This window comes from Pyxicephalus adspersus, chromosome Z (assembly GCF_032062135.1).
Source record: "Pyxicephalus adspersus chromosome Z, UCB_Pads_2.0, whole genome shotgun sequence".
NCBI lineage: Eukaryota > Metazoa > Chordata > Amphibia > Anura > Pyxicephalidae > Pyxicephalus > Pyxicephalus adspersus.
This window is the reverse complement of record NC_092871.1, coordinates 86,951,655-86,974,079: the sequence shown is the minus strand read 5'-3', so window position 1 is coordinate 86,974,079 and position 22,425 is coordinate 86,951,655. Positions and strand designations below refer to the sequence as shown.

At 41.3% G+C, this 22,425-nt stretch overlaps 2 protein-coding genes across 3 annotated transcripts in view; both read right to left on the bottom strand.

The window, feature by feature from the left end:
- Positions 1–1,162: 1,162 nt before the first annotated feature.
- On the bottom strand, positions 1,163–3,792 carry P2RY4 (pyrimidinergic receptor P2Y4). The gene has a single exon (XM_072431037.1). The coding sequence runs from the start codon at positions 3,750–3,752 to the stop codon at positions 2,199–2,201; it is 1,554 nt and encodes a 517-aa protein (XP_072287138.1). The 5' UTR covers positions 3,753–3,792; the 3' UTR covers positions 1,163–2,198.
- Positions 3,793–8,154: 4,362 nt separating this feature from the next.
- LOC140342944 (phosphatidylinositol 3,4,5-trisphosphate 5-phosphatase 2-like) overlaps positions 8,155–22,425 on the bottom strand; it is a 34,358-nt gene continuing 20,087 nt past the window's right edge. For both annotated transcript variants that reach the window (XM_072429319.1, XM_072429321.1), the window contains 12 exons: positions 22,058–22,196; positions 20,975–21,074; positions 20,664–20,749; positions 19,203–19,284; positions 18,510–18,593; positions 18,326–18,424; positions 17,915–18,003; positions 16,927–17,005; positions 16,635–16,811; positions 15,960–16,050; positions 9,650–9,853; positions 8,155–8,408 (listed from right to left, as the gene is read on the bottom strand). In XM_072429319.1, the coding sequence (XP_072285420.1) occupies positions 8,387–8,408; positions 9,650–9,853; positions 15,960–16,050; positions 16,635–16,811; positions 16,927–17,005; positions 17,915–18,003; positions 18,326–18,424; positions 18,510–18,593; positions 19,203–19,284; positions 20,664–20,749; positions 20,975–21,074; positions 22,058–22,196 (1,252 nt within the window). In that variant the 3' untranslated portion in view covers positions 8,155–8,386. The remainder of the gene's footprint in view (positions 8,409–9,649; positions 9,854–15,959; positions 16,051–16,634; positions 16,812–16,926; positions 17,006–17,914; positions 18,004–18,325; positions 18,425–18,509; positions 18,594–19,202; positions 19,285–20,663; positions 20,750–20,974; positions 21,075–22,057; positions 22,197–22,425) is intronic.

Genomic DNA, 22,425 nt, shown 5'->3' with positions numbered 1-22,425 from the left:
ACCTCCACATTCTTCCTTTACGTTGCTTTGTTTCATTGGAATGTGCGATTGATTACCTTACATGCTAAAAAAGTAGATAGAAACTCTGGAGGATGGAAAAACAAAGATGGGGCTGTCCTTCTAGAGCAGGAGTGTCAAATTCTGGCCCGGGGGCCAAATCTGGCCCCCAAAGGAATCCTAAATATGAACTGCAGTTGGCCCGCCGCTGCATTGAAATATCGCCGCTACTACAATTCTCGGCATCACTCGCGTCTATAGACCAGCGGGCTCTCTGCCTATGCGTGGCCCCGCATTGGGACTGTTTTATAGACGCAAATAATGCCGGGAATTTTAGTATCAATTGTAGTAACAGCGTTTTTTCAATAAAGAGGGAGTTCCAGCGGCGGGCCACTCATAAGATTTAGCCCCGCAATGGCCGCGTCTGGCATTTCCAGCACTCCCCCTCAGCTTTTCCTTCCTACTCCAATCCATGGACTGGAATGGTTGGATTTTCATAGAAGAATATTGTGATTAATATTGTTAGACCTGTGCAACAAGGTTACTATTGAAATTTAACTCAGAATAGAAAAAGAGGCATGAGATTTTTTCTTTGAATAAAATTAAATAAAACAATTATGCCTCTTCCTCTATTATAAGCTTGTTCCAGATTGAATGTGAAGCAAAACCTCTCTGTTCCCTATGAAAAGGATTTATCTAATGAGAAGAAAACATTTCAATAAATTTCAAGGTTGGCCCGCGACTTTGTCTAAGTTTTTAATTTTTGCCCTCTGTGTATTAGAGTTTGACACCCCTGTTCTAGAGAAAAAAAGCAGATGAATGCATTGTTAGGGGAGTTATGTGATGTCTGGGGGAGGTAATAAATACCTGGAATAGTTCCACCAAGGCATTATACCGACTCAATACTAAGCATGCTGTGCTTAACATGAAACAAATGTCTGATGAGGGGGTCGACTCTAATAATTAGCATGTGTGCAAAAACAACATTCTTACTATAGGAAATGTATTGTTTCCATACACATATAAATTGAGAAATCTTATTATGTCAATACATCAGGTATTGGGATTTGTACTCACCCACCTTTTGAGCTTGAAGATTTTCCAGAACATAGAACCCCAAATTGTACTCAGCTATAGAAAAGAAGTAAATAAACAAATAGAAAAATAGATTTATTTCCAAACACAAACTTTGGTTGGCGGTATGTTGTGACACAACTGACATACAACTGAAACTTAGCAGTCATTTGGTAAGAATAAGACAACGAGGAAGCTGTGTCAGTTGTCAAAGGTCTTTGTGTGCAAAGCTAAGGAATTGTCATACACAACACATTCAAGGGTCTCTCTGTGGACGTGTTTTACTTCCTCCTGACCATCAAATCAATATGAGAATGTTGGATATTCTATGCCAGAACCATGGCCATTATTATGGAGTCCCCCACCCACACCATGGCTGATTATCTGGAATTGCCCCTTATGATCATTAATATGGAATTGCCCCCTATAACACTCTCCACTTTTCTGGTAAGTCTTTTCACAAGATTTTGGAGGGTATCTGTGGGGATTTTCCCCCCATTTATGAGGTCAGGTACTAAGTTTGGATGAGAAGACCTGGCTCACCATTACAGTTCATCCCAAAGGTGTTCAGTAGGGATGAGGTCAGGGCTCTATGCAGGACACTCGAGTTCCTCCACACCAAACTGGTGACCCCATGTCTTTATGGAGCTGGCTTTGTACCCCAGGGCACAGTCATGGGGGAACAGAAAAGGGTCTTCACCAAACTGGGACCACATGGCTGGAAGAATGCAAATGTCTGCAATGTCTTTGTATGATGGGGAATTAGCGGGACCCTTCACTGGGGACACCTGAACCCCATCATTTGGGGAGGTGTGCTCCATACATCTGGCTGTAAAAAAGGTGGGAGGTAGGATGAATAGACCTGGCTCACCATTCCAATTCATCCCAAAGGTGTTCAGTAGGTTGAGGTCAGGACTTTGTGCAAGACACTCCAGTTCTTCCACACCAAACTGGTGGCCCCATGTCTTTATGGAGGGGGCTTTGTACCCCGGGGCACAGTCATGGGGGAACAGAAAAGGGTCTTCACCAAACTGTGGAGGCTGGAGGAGCTCAAAATTGTCTACACTGTATTTTTATGATGATGCCATTTGGGTAGGGGGGGTAAACTTTGTTGGTAATCCGGTCAGCTAGATGTTTGGAAGGAAATTTATCTTCCTTTTCTTGAATTTGTCCTCCTCACTATACAAGCTCAGTCCTCCCTGACTTATTGTGTCCAGTAGATTCCAGGATGAGGTCCCCTCTCCTCCACCTTCATTTTTAGATCCCTCAGTTCCCGTTATTCCCCTCAAGCTCCAGTATCTTGTCTTTTCCCCGCTTGCTTTGTTTCTTTTCCTTTCTGATATTTTGTCACTTTGTATCCTTATCATTTTTATACCAACATCATTACATGGGATGACATTTGTTCCTCCATTTTTGTGCTCTCCTCCATTGACCTTTTCTACACCCACCCCAAAGTTACCATCCATATTTTTTCCTTTCATTCGCCATTTTCCTTTATGTTTTGCATTCTCGTGTTCCACCGTTGTGTGTTTGAGGTTACTGTTAGCGGCTACTTCCATCTCTGGATGGTCAGCTTCTTGGTTATCATCCAGGTTTCCCGAGCTCCTGGTATTTTGTGGGTCTGGAATGGGGATCACAGCCAGGCCTTCTCTTTTTGTTGGAACTTGATGGATGGCAGGCAGATGCCTTCTACACACATTTGAGACGCATGTCAGTGCACTGACCAGTTTCTTCTGATAATTATCACTGGCCAGGAAGTATAAAATGGGGTCGAAGCAGCTGTTTGCACTGGCCAATGGGCGCGTTATTTTATAGCTTAGGTTTACAGCATTTAGTAAGTTACAGTTGGCATTTAAGACTCGGGCATAATAGTATATGGTGCGTGTAATGTGGAAGGGTAAAAAGCAGATAATGAACACAGTGAGGACTGCGATGATGGTCTTGATGGACCGTCTCTTGTAAGCCGGTAGGGTTTGGTGGTTACCACTGAACATCGGCTTCAGTAGCTCCCTGGCCATGAGCCCGTAGCAGCCTGCAATCACCAAGCACGGGATGCCGAACAAGAAACACATGATGGCCGTGCTGTATTCAACATACTGTAAAAAGTCTCCAGGCCTCGTAGTGTCGTGGCATATGGTGCCATTGCCATTGGGGCTGATGGTCACAAATATAAGATTAGGGATAAGGCAGATGCTGACTGAGATCCACACGCCCATGCAGAGTATATGGGCGTACTTTGCCTTCATTCTTTGCAAGGAGAGGAGGGGGTGACACACTCCCATGTACCTGTGAAAACTGATGCAGGTGAGGAACAGAATGCTGCAGTAAAGATTGGTGTAAAACAGGAAGCGCATTGTCTTGCACAGAATCTCTCCGAACGGCCAGTTGTTGCGATCGGCATAGTAGTAAATCAGGGTGGGCAGTGATAGCAGGTACAAGGTGTCCGAGAGGGCCAGGTTAAACATGTAGACTGTCGTGGGGCTCCACGGACGCATTTTGGTTAAGAAAATCCACATGGCTGTCAGGTTAAGCGGAAGCCCCAGAATGAAGACCACGCTGTAGGACACCGGCAGCAAAAAGAACTTGAACTTCTCATCGAAGACGCAAGTGTTCACCTCAGCAGCACTCACATTGTGAAATGAGGTGTGCAGCAAGGGAAGTGTGGTATAGGGATCCGCCATTATGCTGAGCACATCAACAAACTATTTTCTCTCTACAGACTTGGGGGTCATAGGAATTCTATAAAAGAAAGAGAAACATAATTATTAAGTGTTTGTGTGTACAAAGTATTCAGTGCTCCCTTCCCATAATAAAACATTGTTACAGTGCACATATACCCCATATATTGCAGCTTACCAGTCCTTACATGCAATAGCTGCATTAGTTTTCTTTTTTACATGGAGACGTAATACAATTCCTGTCCTCAGGTCACGACATTCAGTTGTTATACTTGTCAACTTGGGACAGGAAGCGTGTAAAGAGATTGTTCTCTCTTTTCTCATCTACCTAATATAGAGGGGGTATACTGTAGGATAAAGGGTAAGACAGATTTGACGATGCTGCTTGAGTTAACCAATACAGAAAGGTCACCTCCCCACTTCTAAGTCAGTTATTGGACAGAAAAAGAGCGACAACGACTGATGAAGTCATCTCATTGCTCCTCCTCCAATCAGCATGATTGCCCCAGTGCTGCTCTGCCTCTACCTGTCTGAGCTCTGCAGTATGTATTGGCATTAGCTGCCTCCAGACATAGATTTATTTTCATTTCAGAATCTCATGGCTGCATTTGTTGTATATTCGAGCAGAGTTCAGCTTTAAGCACACCGCTCACACAATGTTCTTGATGAAGTGTTGCCCGGATGGAAGCAGCTGTTATCCCGCACAGAAACAGGCTGGGAACATCTGGAACTGCCCAGGATCTCTTTCCCATTGCTGAATATCTGTTTGTTTATTAATGTTTATAGTCCTCATCTCAGAAAAATGTATGAAATATGTACAGAGAAGTCATATACATAACAGTGTCACCCAGCTATACAATATACAGACCCAAGTCATAGTCCAGTGACCCCGAAAAGAGATTTAACTAGAGAGGCTTATAACAACATTTCAAAAAAACATTTAACAAATGTAAAATGAGCAGGAGGTCCTGATTCCCCTATATAGATAGAATTGTGGGGTCACCATCACTAGAGGGGTCACCAGCAGGAGGAAGGAGGTCCTGATTCCCCTATATAGATAGAATTGTGGGGTCACCATCACTAGAGGGGTCACCAGCAGGAGGAAGGAGGTCCTGATTCCATTTACTGATTTTTGCTGAAATTAATGGTCAATAAAAGTAGACATTCTCTCCACTGGACCTAATGTAAGCATTCTTCCCACTGACCACCAATGAAGGGGCATTTTTTCCATTGACCCCTAAAGAATTGGTTTTAGCAGGGGCTCCCCAAGGCCACAATTTTTTTACGCTGTGGGATTTACAGCCTGCTGCTGGTGGTAATAACATTCCTATTATATGGTTACATTGGGTTTTATGGGGATCAAAATCAGAATCGCCCAACCACACACTTCTCTCACATCACAATAATATATTTCCTGTGTATTGTGTATGGGTGTGATAGGTAGAATCTCATTACTATACAAGAAACATAAACCCTGCACCCACTTGGCCATTGCGGCACAGCTGGATCTGAAATGTGGGTCAGACCTGGATCACTGCTGTAGTAGTAAGCTAGATTGCAAGCTCTTTTGGGCAGGATCCTCTTTTTCTCCAGTGTCATTATTTGTCATTTGCATCCCCTATTTAATGTACAGCACTGTGTAATGTGTTGGCGCTATATAAATACTGTTTATTAATACTGTTAATAATAATAGTGATGAGGGAATCTGAGAGTTTTCATTGTCCCAAAATTTCAGTAAAAATTTGAGATTTGAAAAAACCCCATAGTTTAAATAATTCTGGATGGTTTTTATGGGTGTAATGGTCTTCATGTGGCTTCTGATGGTTATAAAACATTTATCAATGCTCGATCTGTTCTTATGTCAAAAAAATGTCTTCTCATTATGTTTATTTTTTAAGAAAAGAAAAAATATGAAAGATTTTCTGAATTCTGCAATTTTTTAGCCAAATCTGTATTGCCCAAATCACTCCTTACACTCATATAGACATTGAGCTGCATTCATTGACTTACCTTTACCAGAATTCCGATACCTTGGCTGAAATCTGCCCGCTGCTCAGTTTTTTTATCAAGGATTTTGCAGTCAGTGAATTATCACACATCAACTCCAGATGTTACCCAGCACAGAATTGGGCATTGCTGTCTCTTCTTGTCTCCCTGTCCCAGATCAGTATCTAGTATCCCTGTCTCTTCCAATGTCCCCCTATCCTGGCTCAGGATTCGTCTTCTTGCGCCCCCCCTGTCCCAGGTCAGGATTTGTCTTCCTGTGTCCCCCTGTCCTGGCTCAGGATTTGTCTTCCTGTGTCCTCCTATCCTGGCTCAGGATTTGTCTTCTTGCACCCCCCTGTCCCGGGTCAGGATTTGTCTTTCTGTGTCCCCCTATCCTGGCTCAGGATTTGTCTTCCTGTGTCCCCCTATCCTGGCTCAGGATTTGTCTTCCTGTGTCCCCCTATCCTGGCTCAGGAGGATTTGTCTTCCTGTGTCCCCCTATCCTGGCTCAGGATTTGTCTTCCTGTGTCCCCCTATCCTGGCTCAGGATTTGTCTTCCTGTGTCCCCCTGTCTTGGCTCAGGATTTGGCATCCCCGTCTTGTCTGTTTCTGTCCCAGCTCAGTATTTGTCTCCCTGTCCCGGGACATTCTTTGTGAGAGTCTTAGAGTGATGTCAACAAGGGGGGGAACTATTCAAGTGAACAGGGGGAGGGGACAGAATGAAGGCATGGACATGAAAACTAAGACTAGCCATATACTGTTAGATCTTTGCTCAGCATGAGATCAATACATTCTATAATCAATCAGGGACTCAAAATTAGACAAAATTTCAGCAAAAATCAGAGAAAATGATGGAAGTGCCACTACCACCAGCCTTGTACTCCACCATGACTTACAAAGCTGTGACCATTAATCGCCCACCACCGGCACTCAATCAATAAAAATTGCGGTCGATGGATTGATTGATCCCCCAATCGATCGGTTTTAGTTCCTAGGATTTTCCTGTGTTTGAATATTTCTATAGAATGTACAATACAAGACATTGCATAGATTATTCCTAGCATAAGTCTGGCGTTATACAGAGTGAGAAATCGGTCACCGGATTGAGAACGCGGCGTTTGCCATAGTGGTCATGTGATCACGCCCAGGTCATGTAGAATTCCCGCACAATCCTTGGAAGTGATCACAAAGAGATTTTGCAACATTGTAGAAAACATCTTCAATGACAAAAGTAAGGCTTAGTGGGCGGGGTTTATATGACTGTTTTCTTATATCTTATTGGTCAGGGACATGCCCCAAAAAAATTTTCAGGGTGATATCAGCCCCCCAAATGCACAGGACAACTTGTAAGTAACCAAACCGGTCAGATTGTAATACAAAATAATAAAAATTCTGCATCATAAAGGATAATTGTTACAAATCTTTTGAAGACGATGCCATATATTGCAGCTCACCAGTCCACTTTCGTTTTTAGTTTCCAGTCTGATTTCCCTTGATCCTGCCAGTAACACACTTCCTGTGGTAGTGTGACAACACTCAATCAATTTACTTATTTATAAAGCAATGTTGTCACCTAGGACAGGAATACAGAACACCCCTGTCCTTATCAGAAATGAAGAAGAGTTCTAAAGTACTAAGATGTGCAGCGGAGGACATTATCATTTGACGATTTCTGGCAGGATCAGCAGGGATTCTTTTGCACTTAGTGAACAGAAAACACTTTTAATGGGATATTTAACAGACCAGCAGGCAGCCAATAGGAGAAGGCGCTCAGGCTATATACACAAAAGCAATAAATACGGGGAGCATTGGGCTCCAACATTGAATAGTGAATGCTAAATTACAAACCCAGATACCATCTTGTAATTCTGTGCAGTGCATTGCCTCGGCAGGAAGCAGAGTTGTGGGAGGGGCCCAGCAGACCACACCCACTGCAGCCTGTACAAGAGAGGGTGGAGACAAGACCAGTCACCCTGCACAAGGGGAGGCAGCAGCAGTGACCGGTCTGTAATACAGGAAGGGGGCGGAGACCAGACCAGTCACTCTGCATAGGAAGGGAAAGCAGCAGTGAATGGTCTGTAGTGCAGAGGGGGTGGAGACAAGACCAATCATCCTGCACATAGAGGAAGAGCAGCAGTGAGCAGTCTGTATTAATGGAAGTTTCTGCACAGACTAGTGTCACACTGGATGACTGCACAAATTTGTAGGAAATACACAAAGCTCACCATGATTCAAGGATGAGTGATCACGGCTCTTTCACACGCTGTTTCACCAGGAACTGGAGAAAAATCTGCACTAGGAAAGTTTGAAGCAGATTAAGAAGCCAATCGGGTTTGCTGCAGTGCAAGGCAGCATGTTGATAGGAAGAGAGTGGATAAACATAAATACAAATTCTTAGACAAACAAATCAGCCCCCATGTTAGTATTTCATCATTTTATTTAGCTTTATGCCTGCAGGCAGTTTAGATTTCCAAACATAGAAATATTGTAATCAAAAAGTGCATTAAAAATGTAAGCTGGTCCAGAACATTTCTGCTTACTGAATTTATATGTGTGTTAGTGCTGCCCTCCAGTGGCCATCTTCTGGGAATACAATCAATCCAGAGGGCATTGTTTTCTGAGGGTTGATGGGTGTGGTCACGTGGGTGTGGTCACATGGGTGTGGTCACAGGTCTGTAAAACAATAAAGAAGTAAAAATTTATTAGCCAATCAGATTATTGCATTTAAAGTTTAGTAATGACAACAAGTAACTTTATCAGTATAAGTGTATCTGACATTTCTGTGTCTGATTATATTGAGATTTTTATTCCTGGAAAGAAATTGATGATTGCTGATTGGTCAGAATTGGCTTTATTGTGTTCCAGTGCATTTTGGGGACACCCCACCCCACCCCTTCCCTTCTCCCATCAGGAATAGACAGGTGGGGGATCTGTGTAATCCAATGTTTATTATATTTAAACCTTAAAAGTGTGCAAAGATAGCTGATTTGTTCAAACTGTGTGAATGGGAGGGCCCCCTAGGTGGAGAGCTTTGGGATTTTAATTTGATCCAAGTTAAGGTTTAAAAAAGATTTCAAACACATTGACATAATGTAACTTTGAAAGCACAGATTAATATAAAATTCGTATTTATAAATAATATAATATGAATTCACGGATAATATGAGTTTTCTGTAATATTTCCTTATAAGGGCATGGTTTTATTCATGTAAATTATTATTATTTTATATACAGAAAGGACATTTTTACTCTACAGGAAAGGCTATTTGGTATTATTCTTTACATTTTTTTATGTTTTATTTATTCGTAATAAGCTCCTTTTTATTCTTTTATTACAAACATTAAAGAATATTTTGATCTTTGTTTCAGTGGTAATAGTTAATTCTCCCCCGGGGAATGTCAGATTATGGACCCCTAAGATTTTCTCTGTCACATGCTGCATGTTGTGGGTGAATGTTGCATTTCACATTTGCATTACTGGAGTTCTTTGGGTTCCAAACTCCACTTTACAAACACAAGCTTGGCTTTAGACTGGGCACCTCTCTCCCCCATTGACCACCATTCCCATACTTCCTGTATACACATGCCTATGCCCCAGTCAATCAATAGTTAGGGTTCCTTTATTTTTCTAGGGGCTGCCCTCACAGATTCTCTGCACAGTGCTACTATGAGCCCAGGCCGCCATGATGATGCACCCAAAAGAAGAGTGTCCATGGGTCCATAAAGAATGCAAATGCTCAGCATCTTTCAACCAAAGCAGTAAAGAGCGGAGGAAAGCTGACTTTTAGTGCAGGACAGCCCCTGAGAGGAGGTAAGTATGTCAGCTGCTTTTTTTTTTTTTAGTAACCAGAAATTTTTTTGGGAGGTGAGGCAGGTTGCACATCCCACCATGTTCCCTTCCTTCCTGTACTCACCTGGTGATGTTCCTCATACACTGAGGTGATGCCGGCTTCCTCTCAGATTCAGTCCTGAACGTTGCCTCTCCATGTTCCTGCTCACCGCTCACCAATGCAGAACGTGGCCTCGGTGATAATGGGGTGGAGGGGGAAGACAAACCCTCAAACAGGAAATACTCAGCATTACTGTAACCCCCACAGCATATACTCGCAGGTCGTCTTCTGGAAGAATAAAGACAACAAAAATGATTTAAAAAAAAGTGATCACAGGAAGATTAAACAATGAGCAGTGAATTGAACAATTTATCAGTAAAGCTGGGTGATCCTATATTGCCTACCCTCAATTGCTGGGAGTTCTATATTGCCCATTTTAGGGTGACAACTCTGCTCCGTCATAGGTACAGCATACTGGTGAGTGTTGTCACCCTAAGGCAAGACAGCTGTTAATTATAACACACACAAGGGGGTGCTGAGAATTCCTGGCTTTGCCCCCTTCCAGATGAAATAGAATAATGAGTGTGGGGGCATATAACAGCCTAATATCTTAGTATGTAACTGTGCAAATATCAGGTCTTTGTGATTTTTAAAACTGTTTTTTCTTTTAGTGAGAAGCTGTAGCAGAGTGGCAGAGGCACAAGCAAGTTTCACGTTGTTGGAGTTACAGGCCGTCATGAAATTTGTGTTTCTCCAGGGAAAGTCAGCAAAGGACATTCACACTGAGATGTCACAAACACTGGGGGAGAAGTGTCCTTCCTACAGCACTGTCATTACCTGGATATCTCGTTTTATGACCGGGCATTTCACCGTTCAAGATGAGCCCCGCAGTGTGCGCCCCCCAACCTCAACTGACCCGGCAGCCTGCGATGTCCATGAGCTGATTATTGAGGACCGGTGAATATCCGCTATAAAGATCGCCCAGATACTTGTCATCTCACAGGAGAGTGTTGGGTTTGTTATCACCACTATCCTAGACATGGCAAGCTTTCAGCGAAGTGGGTGCCGAAATGTTTGAACAGTGATCAGAAGAAGGAACGAGTTGAAGCATCCAAAGCCGTTTTGGCCCATTTTGAAGCTGCACAGAACTTTTTGGCTAGGTTAGTGACTGAGGATGAAACCTGGCTCCACATCTATGATCCTGAAACCAAGGAACAGTCAAAGGAATGGCGCCACAGTGCCACAGTTGACCTAAGGGATCCTTTATTTGCAGGACAATGCACCTGCTCATACGTCTAACGTTGTGGCTGCCAAATTGAACATCCTGGGCTTCCAATTGGTCCACCATTCCCCCTACTCACCTGACCTGCCCCCTTCGGACTAATATCTGTTCCTGAATTTGAAGAAACACCTGAAGGGGCAACGTTTTGAGGACATTTCTGACGTCAAAGATGCTGCCGAGAGCTGGTTTGCGGCCCAACCAAAGGACATTTATTTGAACGGACTAGAAAAGCTGCAACTACGCTGTACCAAGTGCATCAGTCTCAGGGGGAATATGATGAATAAATGTGTTATTTCATAACTCTGGCTCTCTTCTTTCTGGCAAAGCCAGGAACTTCTCAGCACCCCCTTGTATATAGCCATTTAGGTTGTTTAACTATTTTGTAAACATACAAATACAAGCTGCCCATTATTCAGTGAGATAACAATGATGGTTTTGGGTTTTATTATTTAACAATTTATTGTAACCCAACACAAGGGGAACAGAAACAAAAACATACAATTCCTCCACAAGATGGCAGTAAAGAGCTGCTGACTGTATATCAGGCTGGCCGCTAGAATTGATCTCAGTTCAGTTCTAGGGCCAAACTGGCCCCCAAAGTCTTGGTTCAGCATGTCTGGAATCCGAAAGTTTTTTACATCAATAGGATAAAAAAAATTCTGACAAATGGATCCAATCTTTATAGCAGCCATATTGCAGCAAAATGCCCAAGGAAGATTTTGCTTACCGGTATTAGAAAAAAAGAATAAAAATAGGAGAACGATGAAAATCCTTTCAGTTACAGCTTTTTGGTATTCCTTAATATTATTATTTTGTCCCGGTAGTGACAAATGATAAAATAAAGAAATAACAACCTCACTGACAGCAAAAAGCGATGCAGGAAAAGTACTATTCTATATAACTTCTTAGATTGCAAGCTCCTCGGGGCAGGGTCCTCTCCTCCTGTGTCACTGTCTGTATCTGTCTATCATTTGCAACCCCTTTTTTATTTTACAGCACTGTGTAATATGTTGGTTCTATATATGATAAAAAAAATTATATAAATATATATATATATATAAATATATATATATATATATAAAAGACAGGCTTTCTTGCTACAAATAATTGTACTAGGTATGGTAAGAGAACAAATTGTTGTCCACCAGGTCCTTGGAATGTCTTGTTGATGACCATGAGGATAGTTTGGTGTTCTTGGTGTGCCTTTGGGGGCTCTGAAGGACGGATAATTAATAAGTTCTTCTAAGATAAAGGGAATTTGTGTCTCTGTATTGTCTAATGTGCAGTTTGTGCAACTTCTAAAGTAAATAACTTTATATGTCCGACGCCCGGGGGCTTCTGCATGGGCCTGCATGGGTCCACAATTATAGCTTGAAGTGGACCCAAACTCAAAATTTTTACTTTACATAAAAAGGTAGACAACCCTTTTAAATGAAGTAAAAACCGCTTTTTTGCAACATCCTACTTGTTTTTTTAAAAAAAAGGTGCAGCACCTCCCCATTCAGTGTGGTGTTCAGGACTGAATGGGATTGCAGAGCCTTTTGGCATACAAATGTCACGCATCCCGGGAGGCTCTGGCTGCTCCTAAGATCAGATAGGCAAAGAAAGAACCTTTTCCTTCACTAAAGGGAACGAGATTCAGATTTCACACATGCACAATGAGGTCGGCTTTTCTTTTTTCCCCCCTTTACGGCAGGCTACGTCACCCAATCTCACACCTGCGCAGTGCCAGATTGGGTGATGTAGCAAGAAGACCGAAGATGGTGGCACCCAGCATTTGCCCCAGGACAAAGAAGAATACCAAGACAACGCGGGACCAGATTGAGGAAAGGTCCAGTGCCATTGAGGGAATTGTGTGACTAAAGGTAAATGTGATTTTCCTTTTTTTATCCTTTAGTTACACTTAAAAAAAAAACTTCAATATGGCTACCAAGTTGGATCCCCAGCAATGAGGTTTCCATACATGTTTTTTACTTTTACTTTGTAACATTCTCTCTAAACAAACTTTCAAAACTTGAGAGTTTTAACTAACCATAAGCAGAAAATTTTGTTTTACTTATGTGTATATAATTAGGAATATAATAATGTTTATATATTGTTTTATTGTATCATATAAATACTGTTTATTATTATTATTATTATTATTATTATTACTAATAATAATAATAATAACAATAATGTATGATAAGCAGACCACCAGTAGAAGTTCTGCTCAATGTTTGCTGTAATCTATATTATAAAATAATATGTTGATAATGATCATGAGGATAATTTACAATGGAGCTCTACACACCATCCCTACACTTCCTGCCTGACACAGACTATAGTAACTTCTAAATAGCCTGCAAGTACAATAATCCCTATTGCAGAAGAAATCACTATCCCTATTTCAGCAACAGAATTTATTTAAATACTCATTTTAGTTCTGGTCCAGTTTTACTTTTCCTAAATCTACACAGTACCGGTATCTGCAATATTGTACCCATCTTTATGAATCCTGCAAATCCCCAAATCATTTTCTATGGGAATATAGAACAATTATATTTTCATGAATGTACATACAAGAGTCCCTGTTGTACTAGATTTTTTAGAAATTAGGGAAAATGATACAATTTGGAAGAGCTCAGAAAGGTTTATCATGCTGCTGGGATTTCTGTTTAGCAGATGTACACCCAATGACTAAAATCTCCTATATGGTGTAACATGCTTATGTGATTTAACACTTTAAACTCTTTAATATGAGGTCAGTGTAGGAGTGTGTGAGTGGGGGGGGGTGAGCTACTTTAGTACATCAGATATCAGTTCGCCTTAATCCCCCCTCCTATTGTGCGATACTTCCCCTGTCCTATTAGATTGTAAGCTCTTCTGGCAGGATCCTCTCTTCCTCCTGTGTCACTATCTGTATCTGTCTGTCATTTGCAACCCCTATTTATTGTACATGAAGGTAATATGTTGGCGCTATATAAATACTGTTTTTTATTATTATTATAATAATAATAATAATATTAATAATAATAATACTCAGTGTATAATTCCCCCCCTTTTCATATATATATATATATATATATATATATATATATAAAGTCCTGTTCATACATTCTATCCAAGGACCCCCCGGTGCTCCTCACAATCCCCTGACCAACCCGCTATTTTGGGGGTTTAGAACTTTGAGTCTTGGTTATAAAATATAATATACATATAAATGTTTTTAACATTTTAAACTTAGAAATTCACTTTGTTATAGCAATTTGTCACATTTCCATTTATCTTTTGAGGTCTTCATGTTACAAGGGAATTCCTGGCTAGATGAACATTTTGTCCTTAGTAGAGTGACATTTTTTCCTGGAACTATCTGTTCACTGAAAACATTTAGCTGAGGTTTAATCTTTAAACCTCTCTAATCTTTAACCCTGAGGTCAGCTGTGTGTATAGCTGCAATTTAAAGCGTATTGTCTGTCTTTAGACAAGCAGGGCTGATTTGCTAAAGAAAATGAAGCAAAGTAGGAAGACACGGTACACATGTGTTGCCAGCTTGCCATGCTTATTAAACATCCAAATAATGATGTCTATGTGAATTCGGCTTCCAAAAAGTGCAACACATATTGTATTGAAGCTGAAGAATACAAATACAAATGTGACTTAGGCTGCATACACACATAAAACTTTTGTCATTGGAAAGGATCTTTCACAATCTTTTTTAACGACAAAAGTTTGAACGATGCATGAACTATGGAGGGGGGGGGGGGGAGAGAACAAGTGAGCAGCCCCCCACTGTGCTCTCTCCCCTTCACTTGCATTGCGGTCATGTCCTGCCACGATAGATCCATGAATGACATTGGATGGCCGCTGTACACGCATTAGATTCTAGTCTGATACTAGCCCTGAAATGATAATCGGATGAGAATCATTTAACATGTGTACGTAGCCTTAGTACGCAGTGATACATGATCCAAGTAAACATATATAAAATCCGGTATGTATGGGACATCATGGGCCGGGAGTTCTTACAAATCTTTGTGTGTGCACAAATATCCCCACATGCACAATATAACACCTCTCTGTTAACAGTTCAATAAAGAGTTTGTCAAATTAGGATTTTTACAACCTCCTTCCTTTAATTTATTTATTTATTTATTATCGTTAGGTAGGGTATATGCCACGACTCTATAGGTTGGGAAATGCTAAAAACAATTCCCTTGCTCCTTTTAACTTTTCAATAATTGCTGCTGAGGAAAACGGTCATCCCAGATGGGCTCTGTGATTCTGGTCTCTTCAGCACCTGTAATGCTAAATTAGGATTTGATTTTCATATTTATAAGATTCTTGTGCACTACAACTAGAATAAAAATTCACACAGAAACAAAGAATGCTGACCATTAAGAAATAAAATTACCAGCTTCTGCTCAGCTGACTAATTTTTATTATGCTTATGGGTCGCCCCTCTAAATTTGGAACACACAGAGAAGCTGAGGAGTTGTTGCTTTGAGCAGCATAAAACTAGCTTTTAAGTAAACTGCTTAGGGGGCTCAGATGGATCATAAAAGGTTGTACCATCATCATTATTCTGACCATAGCAATTCAGCAGCGTGCACAGACCTGATGAGGGTTTGCCTGGAGACTTCTACTTCTGTGACCTGTCATCTATAACCATGTTAGGTAAAATGGTATTTTTTATTCTTTGTGTATGAGAAAAAGTGTCCTTAGTAACGCCAAATATGCTAACAGTGATAAGACCCAGTCATGGCTTAGCCATTGTATTTTTGTATGTCATTGCACACTATTCCATGGCAAACCAGCTTTATAAGTACATTCTGTGTGTGCTATAGCTTGTGCATGCAGATTTGTGCAGATTGGTGATACATAGTAAATTCCATGAGGATATAATGCACAGGAATAATCCTGGATTTGTATCCCTAAGAGAATTACCCCTCAACCCAAGAGAATTTCAACTGAAGTTTCTAATTTCTAAACCACACAAGATGTGATATAGCAATATGTTTACTGTAAAATGAGGAACAGCCTTGTGCCACCTGCAAAATTAGATATTTCTTTTTAGAATCTCAATATACCATTTTAACTTTATCTCACAGAATCATAGGGAGAGGTGCATACCTGCCTGAACGTTTAGAGGAGCGTGATGCTGGAGATTCACAAGGAGAAACAGCGGGACACGTTTTCTGGGTGGTATTTTCCATAACTGGGGCTACAAAAAAAAAGAAACAGATGAAATTCTGAATTCATACATATTTTATTTAAGGCTTTTGCTGCCATGTTGCCATACACTTTATGGCTAAAAGTATGTGCCTCCCCCCTCCAATCATGCGGGTGTCCCCAGTGAATACTGCATCATACAAAGTCATTGTAGACAATTGTGCTTTTCCAGCCTTGTGGTCACATTTTGGTGAAAATCCTTTTCGGTTCTCCCATGACTGTGCCCCGGGGTACAAAACCAGCTCCATAAAGACATGGGGTCTTTGGTGGGGAGGAACTCGAGTGTCCTGCACAGAGCCCTGACCTCATCCTACTGAACACCTTTGGGATGAATTGGAATGGTGAGCCAGGTCTTCTCATCCAACATGACCTCACTAAATGGTAAAATTACCACAGACACCCTCCAAAATCTTATAAAACGTCTTCCCTGAAAAGTGGAATGTGGTATAAGGTGCAACTCCAAAATAATGGCAATGGCTTTGGAATGACATGCCCAGCAAGCTCATGTGATGGTCCTCATACATTTGATCATAGAGTGTGGCTATGTAATGTAATGTATCCTAGCACAATTCTTGCCTTTCTCATGTTCTCTGTTGCTCATACTTGGGCTCTTCTCTGTGGTAAATCTTGGATATTGGGTCACTCTCATTTTGCCTCTCAAGGACCCCGTTTCCTCTCCACGTTGTGAAAGAAACATTTGAAACTGATGATCAGTATTACTTCTGGCTGAGAGCACTGACACACAACATTCACCTAGAAACAAGTAAAATAATAAGAAAAAAACAATATAATGATGTCTGCTTAAAACAATTTTCATCCTGAAATCCGCCTTTAATGAAAGATGTAAACCAAATAAATAATGCCATACCAAAGGATTCCCCACCATCTGTTGGTCGGATACAAAGAAGCAAATGTCCAGTAAATGTGTCTCCTCCGACCAATGTTATCTGTGGAGAATATAGAGTTTGTGTTAAATACAACATTTGTCTTTAGGTGATTACCTATAAGGCCAAAGTATGTGAACACCTGACCATCAATCACATTGTATGGGCTAATACACACTCCTCATCAAATTATGGAGGCCAGGTAACTCCATTGAAGGGTCCTGGTAATCTTCCATCATACAAAGACATTGCAGACAATTGTGCTCTTCCAGCCTTGTGGTCACAGTTTCGTGAAGACCCTTTTCTGTTCCCCCATGACTGTACCCCGGGGTACAAAGCCAGCTCCATAAAGACATGGGGTCACCAGTTTGGTGTGGAGGAACTCGAGTTTCCTGCACAGAGCCCTGACCTGAACCCTACTGAACATGAATTGGAATGAATTGGAATGGTGAGCCAGGTCTTCTTGTCATCCATCAGTACCTGACCTCACTAATAGGGGGCAAATCCCCACCAATAATACCTGACCTCACCAATATGGGGCAAATCCCCACCAGCAGTACCTGACCTCACCAATGGGGGAAATCCCCTACATCAGTACTTGAGATGACCAATGGGGAAAAATCCCCACCATCAGTACCTGACCTCACCAATAGAGGCCAAAACCTCACCATCAGTACCTGACCTCACCAATAGGGGCCAAATCCCCACCATGAGTACCTGACCTCACCAACAGGGGCCAAATTCCCACCATCAATACCTGACCTTACCAATTGAGGGCAAATCCCCACAGACACTCCAAAATCTTGTTTAAATCCTTCCTAGAAGAGTGGAGGGGGGCCATTACCAATGGCCATGGTTTTGAAAAAGGATATCCATATTGGGCTTATTGGTCCAAGCTCATATTGGTGTTAGGATGAGGGGTTCACATTTCTCTGGCCATAAAATGTATTGCATGCAGTTTTAATTTCTCACCTCTGGTAAGTCTTGTTCAGACCAGCCAAGCTTGAGAAAAGCAGATCCCTCTGTACTGTGTGCGCTGTTCACATTACTTGGTGGACAATCTAAACGGATACAGGAAAAAGACAAGAAGTAATCAAGTAGTAGTACATCCATATTCAATGTATGAGTACTGAAGCCTGTCCCCTGCCAGCATGCTGCACCTTGCATGAAGGCTTTAGACTCTTTGTTTAGGTTCAACATACACACGAAGTCAGAGGCAAAGCTCTTAAAATCAGTAAAGCTCACGCCCGCCTACTGATTGGAGATCTCTGTTTGTGGCACAGAAGGTGAAAGGTTATACATCTAAAGAGAGACCGGGACCAGTGTCCTTTTTTTTGCAGCAAAGTGCAGGACAGGGCATTGAGGCAACATAAAGTATTTTACCTTTCAAGCACAAAGATCTGAACTCTATACACGCTCTTGATCGGCTCTGCGTTTTCACGATGGACTCAATGTGCAGAAATCTGAGTGTGTAACTGGAATCTGAGGAAGAAACAGAGCACATAATGACAATACTGAGCTAGGGCAGAACAATTCTTTGTAATGAGATTAACTGTCAGAGTCTTACCTCTATAGGACAAAAAATTCAGACCGATCTCAAAAGTGCCAAAAACCGGAGCATGATCACTGCTCAAAATATCTTCAGCACATCCTGTGAAGAGAAGGAAATAAACTGTAAACTGTGATCCTCAAATTAAAGTTTTTATTCTAAAGCAGGGAATCTGAAAACAAACATTCTCTGCTGGAGAATCCTCCATATGTTTTCAATGGCAGTAATCAATTCTCAAGCAGAGAATATCAGATTAGGTCTCCTTAGTTTTAGATAGATTGGAGTATTTAATACCATCAATGGCTCCATTGTGCTCCATTCTCAATGGGATTTACCCTAAATTCTTCTGATGATGACAACGTTTTCTAACAGATCTTATAGATCTCTAACAGTAACACAGAGAACTGAACTTTAGGATAAACAAATATTGTCTTAATACAAGAGCTGCAAATTTTTTATTACTAAATGGAGCTGTATCCTTTGTGAGAGCCATTTGTATTCTACTATATGTCTAAAAACACTGAACACCTTTATTTCACTATCTGCTATGCATTTCATCAAAAGGGTGAAAAAATACAAATTCAAAAACACAAACTAGCTCATATTTAGGTGTTTATTTTTTACTGTTTTGCATAAGATTGGGTATATACAAACCAAGCAATTGAAAACTCAATTGCAGCATATGTGTAGGACAGCCATGTTAGATCTCACCATATGAGGTGCATTTAATTTCAGTATCTGGGTAAGATGTCCATAGGATACGATCACTCCATGATGGTGCAGCTATTCGAGTCTAAGAAAAAATACAAAATAGTAAATATGCCCCTTAAGGAGAAGGGAAGACAGCATTACATATAAGTTAAACTTGATGAAAACAAAGCTCAATGGTAAGAAAAAAAAACATATACTCTGTAGTTAACAGTCTGTGGACACCTAACAGTTGCATCAGTATGAGCTTGTTGGATATCCAATTACAGAATCAAAGACTTTAATATGAAGTTGACCCCTTTTGTTTATATCATCCTCTACACTTACACAAGAATGGCCCTGATTTATGAAAGCTCCCCAAGGCTGGAGAGAATACACTTTCATCAGTGAAGCTGGGTGATCCAGCAAACCTGGAATGGATCTGGTCCAAGACTCAAAACATTTGCTAGCAAATAGCACATGACTTTGAAGAAATCCACTCCAGGTTTGCTGGATCACCAAGCTTCACTGAAGAAAGTGTATCCTCTCCAACCTTGGAGAGCTTTATTAAATCAGGTCCAATGTGTCTTTGAGGATTTGCCCCATTTGTGAGGTCAGGAACAGATGGTGGAGATTTGCCCCCCATAGGTGAGGTCAGGTGCTGATGTTGGATGAGAAGACCTGGTTCACCATTCCAAATCATCCCAAAGGTGTTCAGTAGGGTTGGGGTCAGAGCTCTGTGCAGGACACGCGGGTTCCTCCACACCAAACTGGTGACCCAATGTCTTTATGAAGGGGGCTTTGTACCCCGGGGCACAGCTATGAGGGGAACAGAAAAGGGTCTTAAGCCAACTGTGACCACAAGGCTGGAAGAACCCATTTGTCTACAAAGTCCCATGTTTGACATTAACTGGAAAAATTTGAAACCAACCATGAACAGGCTCCTTGGACTTTTAACCATTGGGCCCAGAAATGTCTACAATGTCTTTGTATGATGGAGTATTAACATGATTCCTCACTGGGGACAACTGGTCTCCATCATTTGGGGAGGTGTCCTCCATACATATGGCCATATAGGAAGGTGTGATGGTCAGGTGAGAAGACCTGGCTCACCATTCCAATTCATCCCATAGGTGTTCAGTGGGGTTGATGTCAGGGCTCTGTGCAGGACACCAGAGTTCCTCCACACCAAACTGGTGACCCCATGTCTTTATGGAGCTGGCTTTGTACCCCAGGATACAGTCATGGGGGAACAGAAAAGGGTCTTCACCAAACTTCAAGGTTGGAAGAGCAAAATTGTCTACAATGTCTTTGTATGATGGAGCATTACCGGGACCCTTCACTGGGGACAAATGTGTCCCATCACTGGGTCCATATTATTTGACATACAGGTAGGTGTAATGCTGAGAAGTCCATATGCTTTTGCCTGTATAGTGAATCACAAGACAAACATGTACAGCATTTACAAAGTATAATAGATCTCACTCCACTTGTCTTGGTCTTTTGTAGGTCATATGTACGAGAACCCCTTTCGTAGCGACATGTAGGGGGAAAGGTGATTGGTTCCTCTTCTGTAAACAAAACACCAACATTGAAAGTACACATTGATACCAACTTAAATTTGTAATAGCTATCAAAGATTTTTAGAACTGTAAATATTTTAAAATATTAATACAAGAATTAGTGCTTCATGTATGTGACCACCCCAGTGTACATCAGACAGAAGAGAATGATATCTCCAAGCTATGCACATTGGATGTGTGTGAAAAGCCATCAAAGATCATAAGTTTCCTTACTAAAGCCTATGAAGATTTTCTTCTTCTCGCGCTCCTGGTTCAGCTGATCTACAGGAAGCAGAAGTTGGTGCTGACTGCTGTACACACGCTGCAGAACATCCTTTGTTTTGGGAGAGAAAAAGTTATCAGTGTGATTAAATCATGTGAAAACACAAAAAAAGATTATCAGAGAGAAGAACCTGACAATCAGACTATTTCAAGGGTAAACCTTAAATCTACTTCCCAGTGAGTTTGGCATTTAATGGAGTTTTCCTAAACAAATGCTCTTTTGTTGTGTCTGTGTGTTGTTATGTTTCATAGCTGGAGATCCTGATAGAAACAGAATTTTCTTTTGCACGCTGACAACACTGCCTCACTGTTAACAGCAGTGTTGTCAACCTGCTGAGTAAACTCTTCCCATTGGCCAGTAAAATGCCTATCAGGTCTGCAGGATGTATATTTATACAGGGTGATCATATCCCCCCTTATACGTCTCTTCCCAAGGGAGAATAGATTCAGTTCAGCTAATCTCTCCTCATAGCTGAGCTCCTCCATTCCTTGTATTAGTTTAGTAAATTTGTTTGACAACTTCTGTCTTTCTTGAAGCCATGCTGACTATCACTTATAATTTTATTTTCTAGCAGAAACTCCTCTATGTGGTTCATTATCAAACTCTCTAAGACCTTTCCAACTATGGACGTTAAACTGACGGGTCTGTAGTTACCTGGTAATGACTTTGCTCCCTTTTTGAAGGTAGGAACCACATTGGCCTTACGCCAATCTATCGGTACCTTGCCAGTGACTAAAGAGTCTCTAAAAGTTAGAAATATTAGCTTTGAAATAAGTGAGCTCAGCTCTTTGAGGACACGTGGATGTAATCCAACAGGTCCTGGTGCTTTGTCCACCTTAATTTTTCCCAGCTGTTTCTCAATCATATCAATTCTGAGCCGTTGTGACTCATTTAAGGCAGTGATTTTGCTATTAGGAATTTGGACTTGAGCTCTGCATAATATAAGCAACACTAAGGGTAGGGCTGGTGTATCATTAAAATTCCCTATAAATACCTAAAGGAGTCTCCACAATGTAAAAGTTATTAGCTCATACCTGCACAGGCATATCTAACTTATAGTTCAGGTCTCCGGCCCAAAACAAATACGTGAGTCTCAGAGGCAGCTGGAAGCCCCGTAAAGCTTCATGTCCAAGGACCAAACCCCGCAGGATTTCCCCATAACTCTGATTCCTCCTGCAAAGAGATAACTGGTAAAAACAAAAATATACAATAACCCCAACATCAGGAACAGTCTTGGGCAGCACATAGTTATATAGTTGTTAATGTTGACTTCCTTCCACCTGCAGGTGACCACTCTAGTGATGGTGACCCCACAATTGTGTCTATATAGGGGAATCAGGACCTCCTTCTTCCTGCTGGTGACCCCTCTAGTGATGGTGACCCCACAATTCTATCTATATAG

What these genes read in the sequence shown, in the direction of transcription:
- P2RY4 (XM_072431037.1), bottom strand. Translation starts at nt 3,752, where the DNA reads ATGGCGGATCCCTATACCACACTTCCCTTGCTGCACACCTCATTTCAC.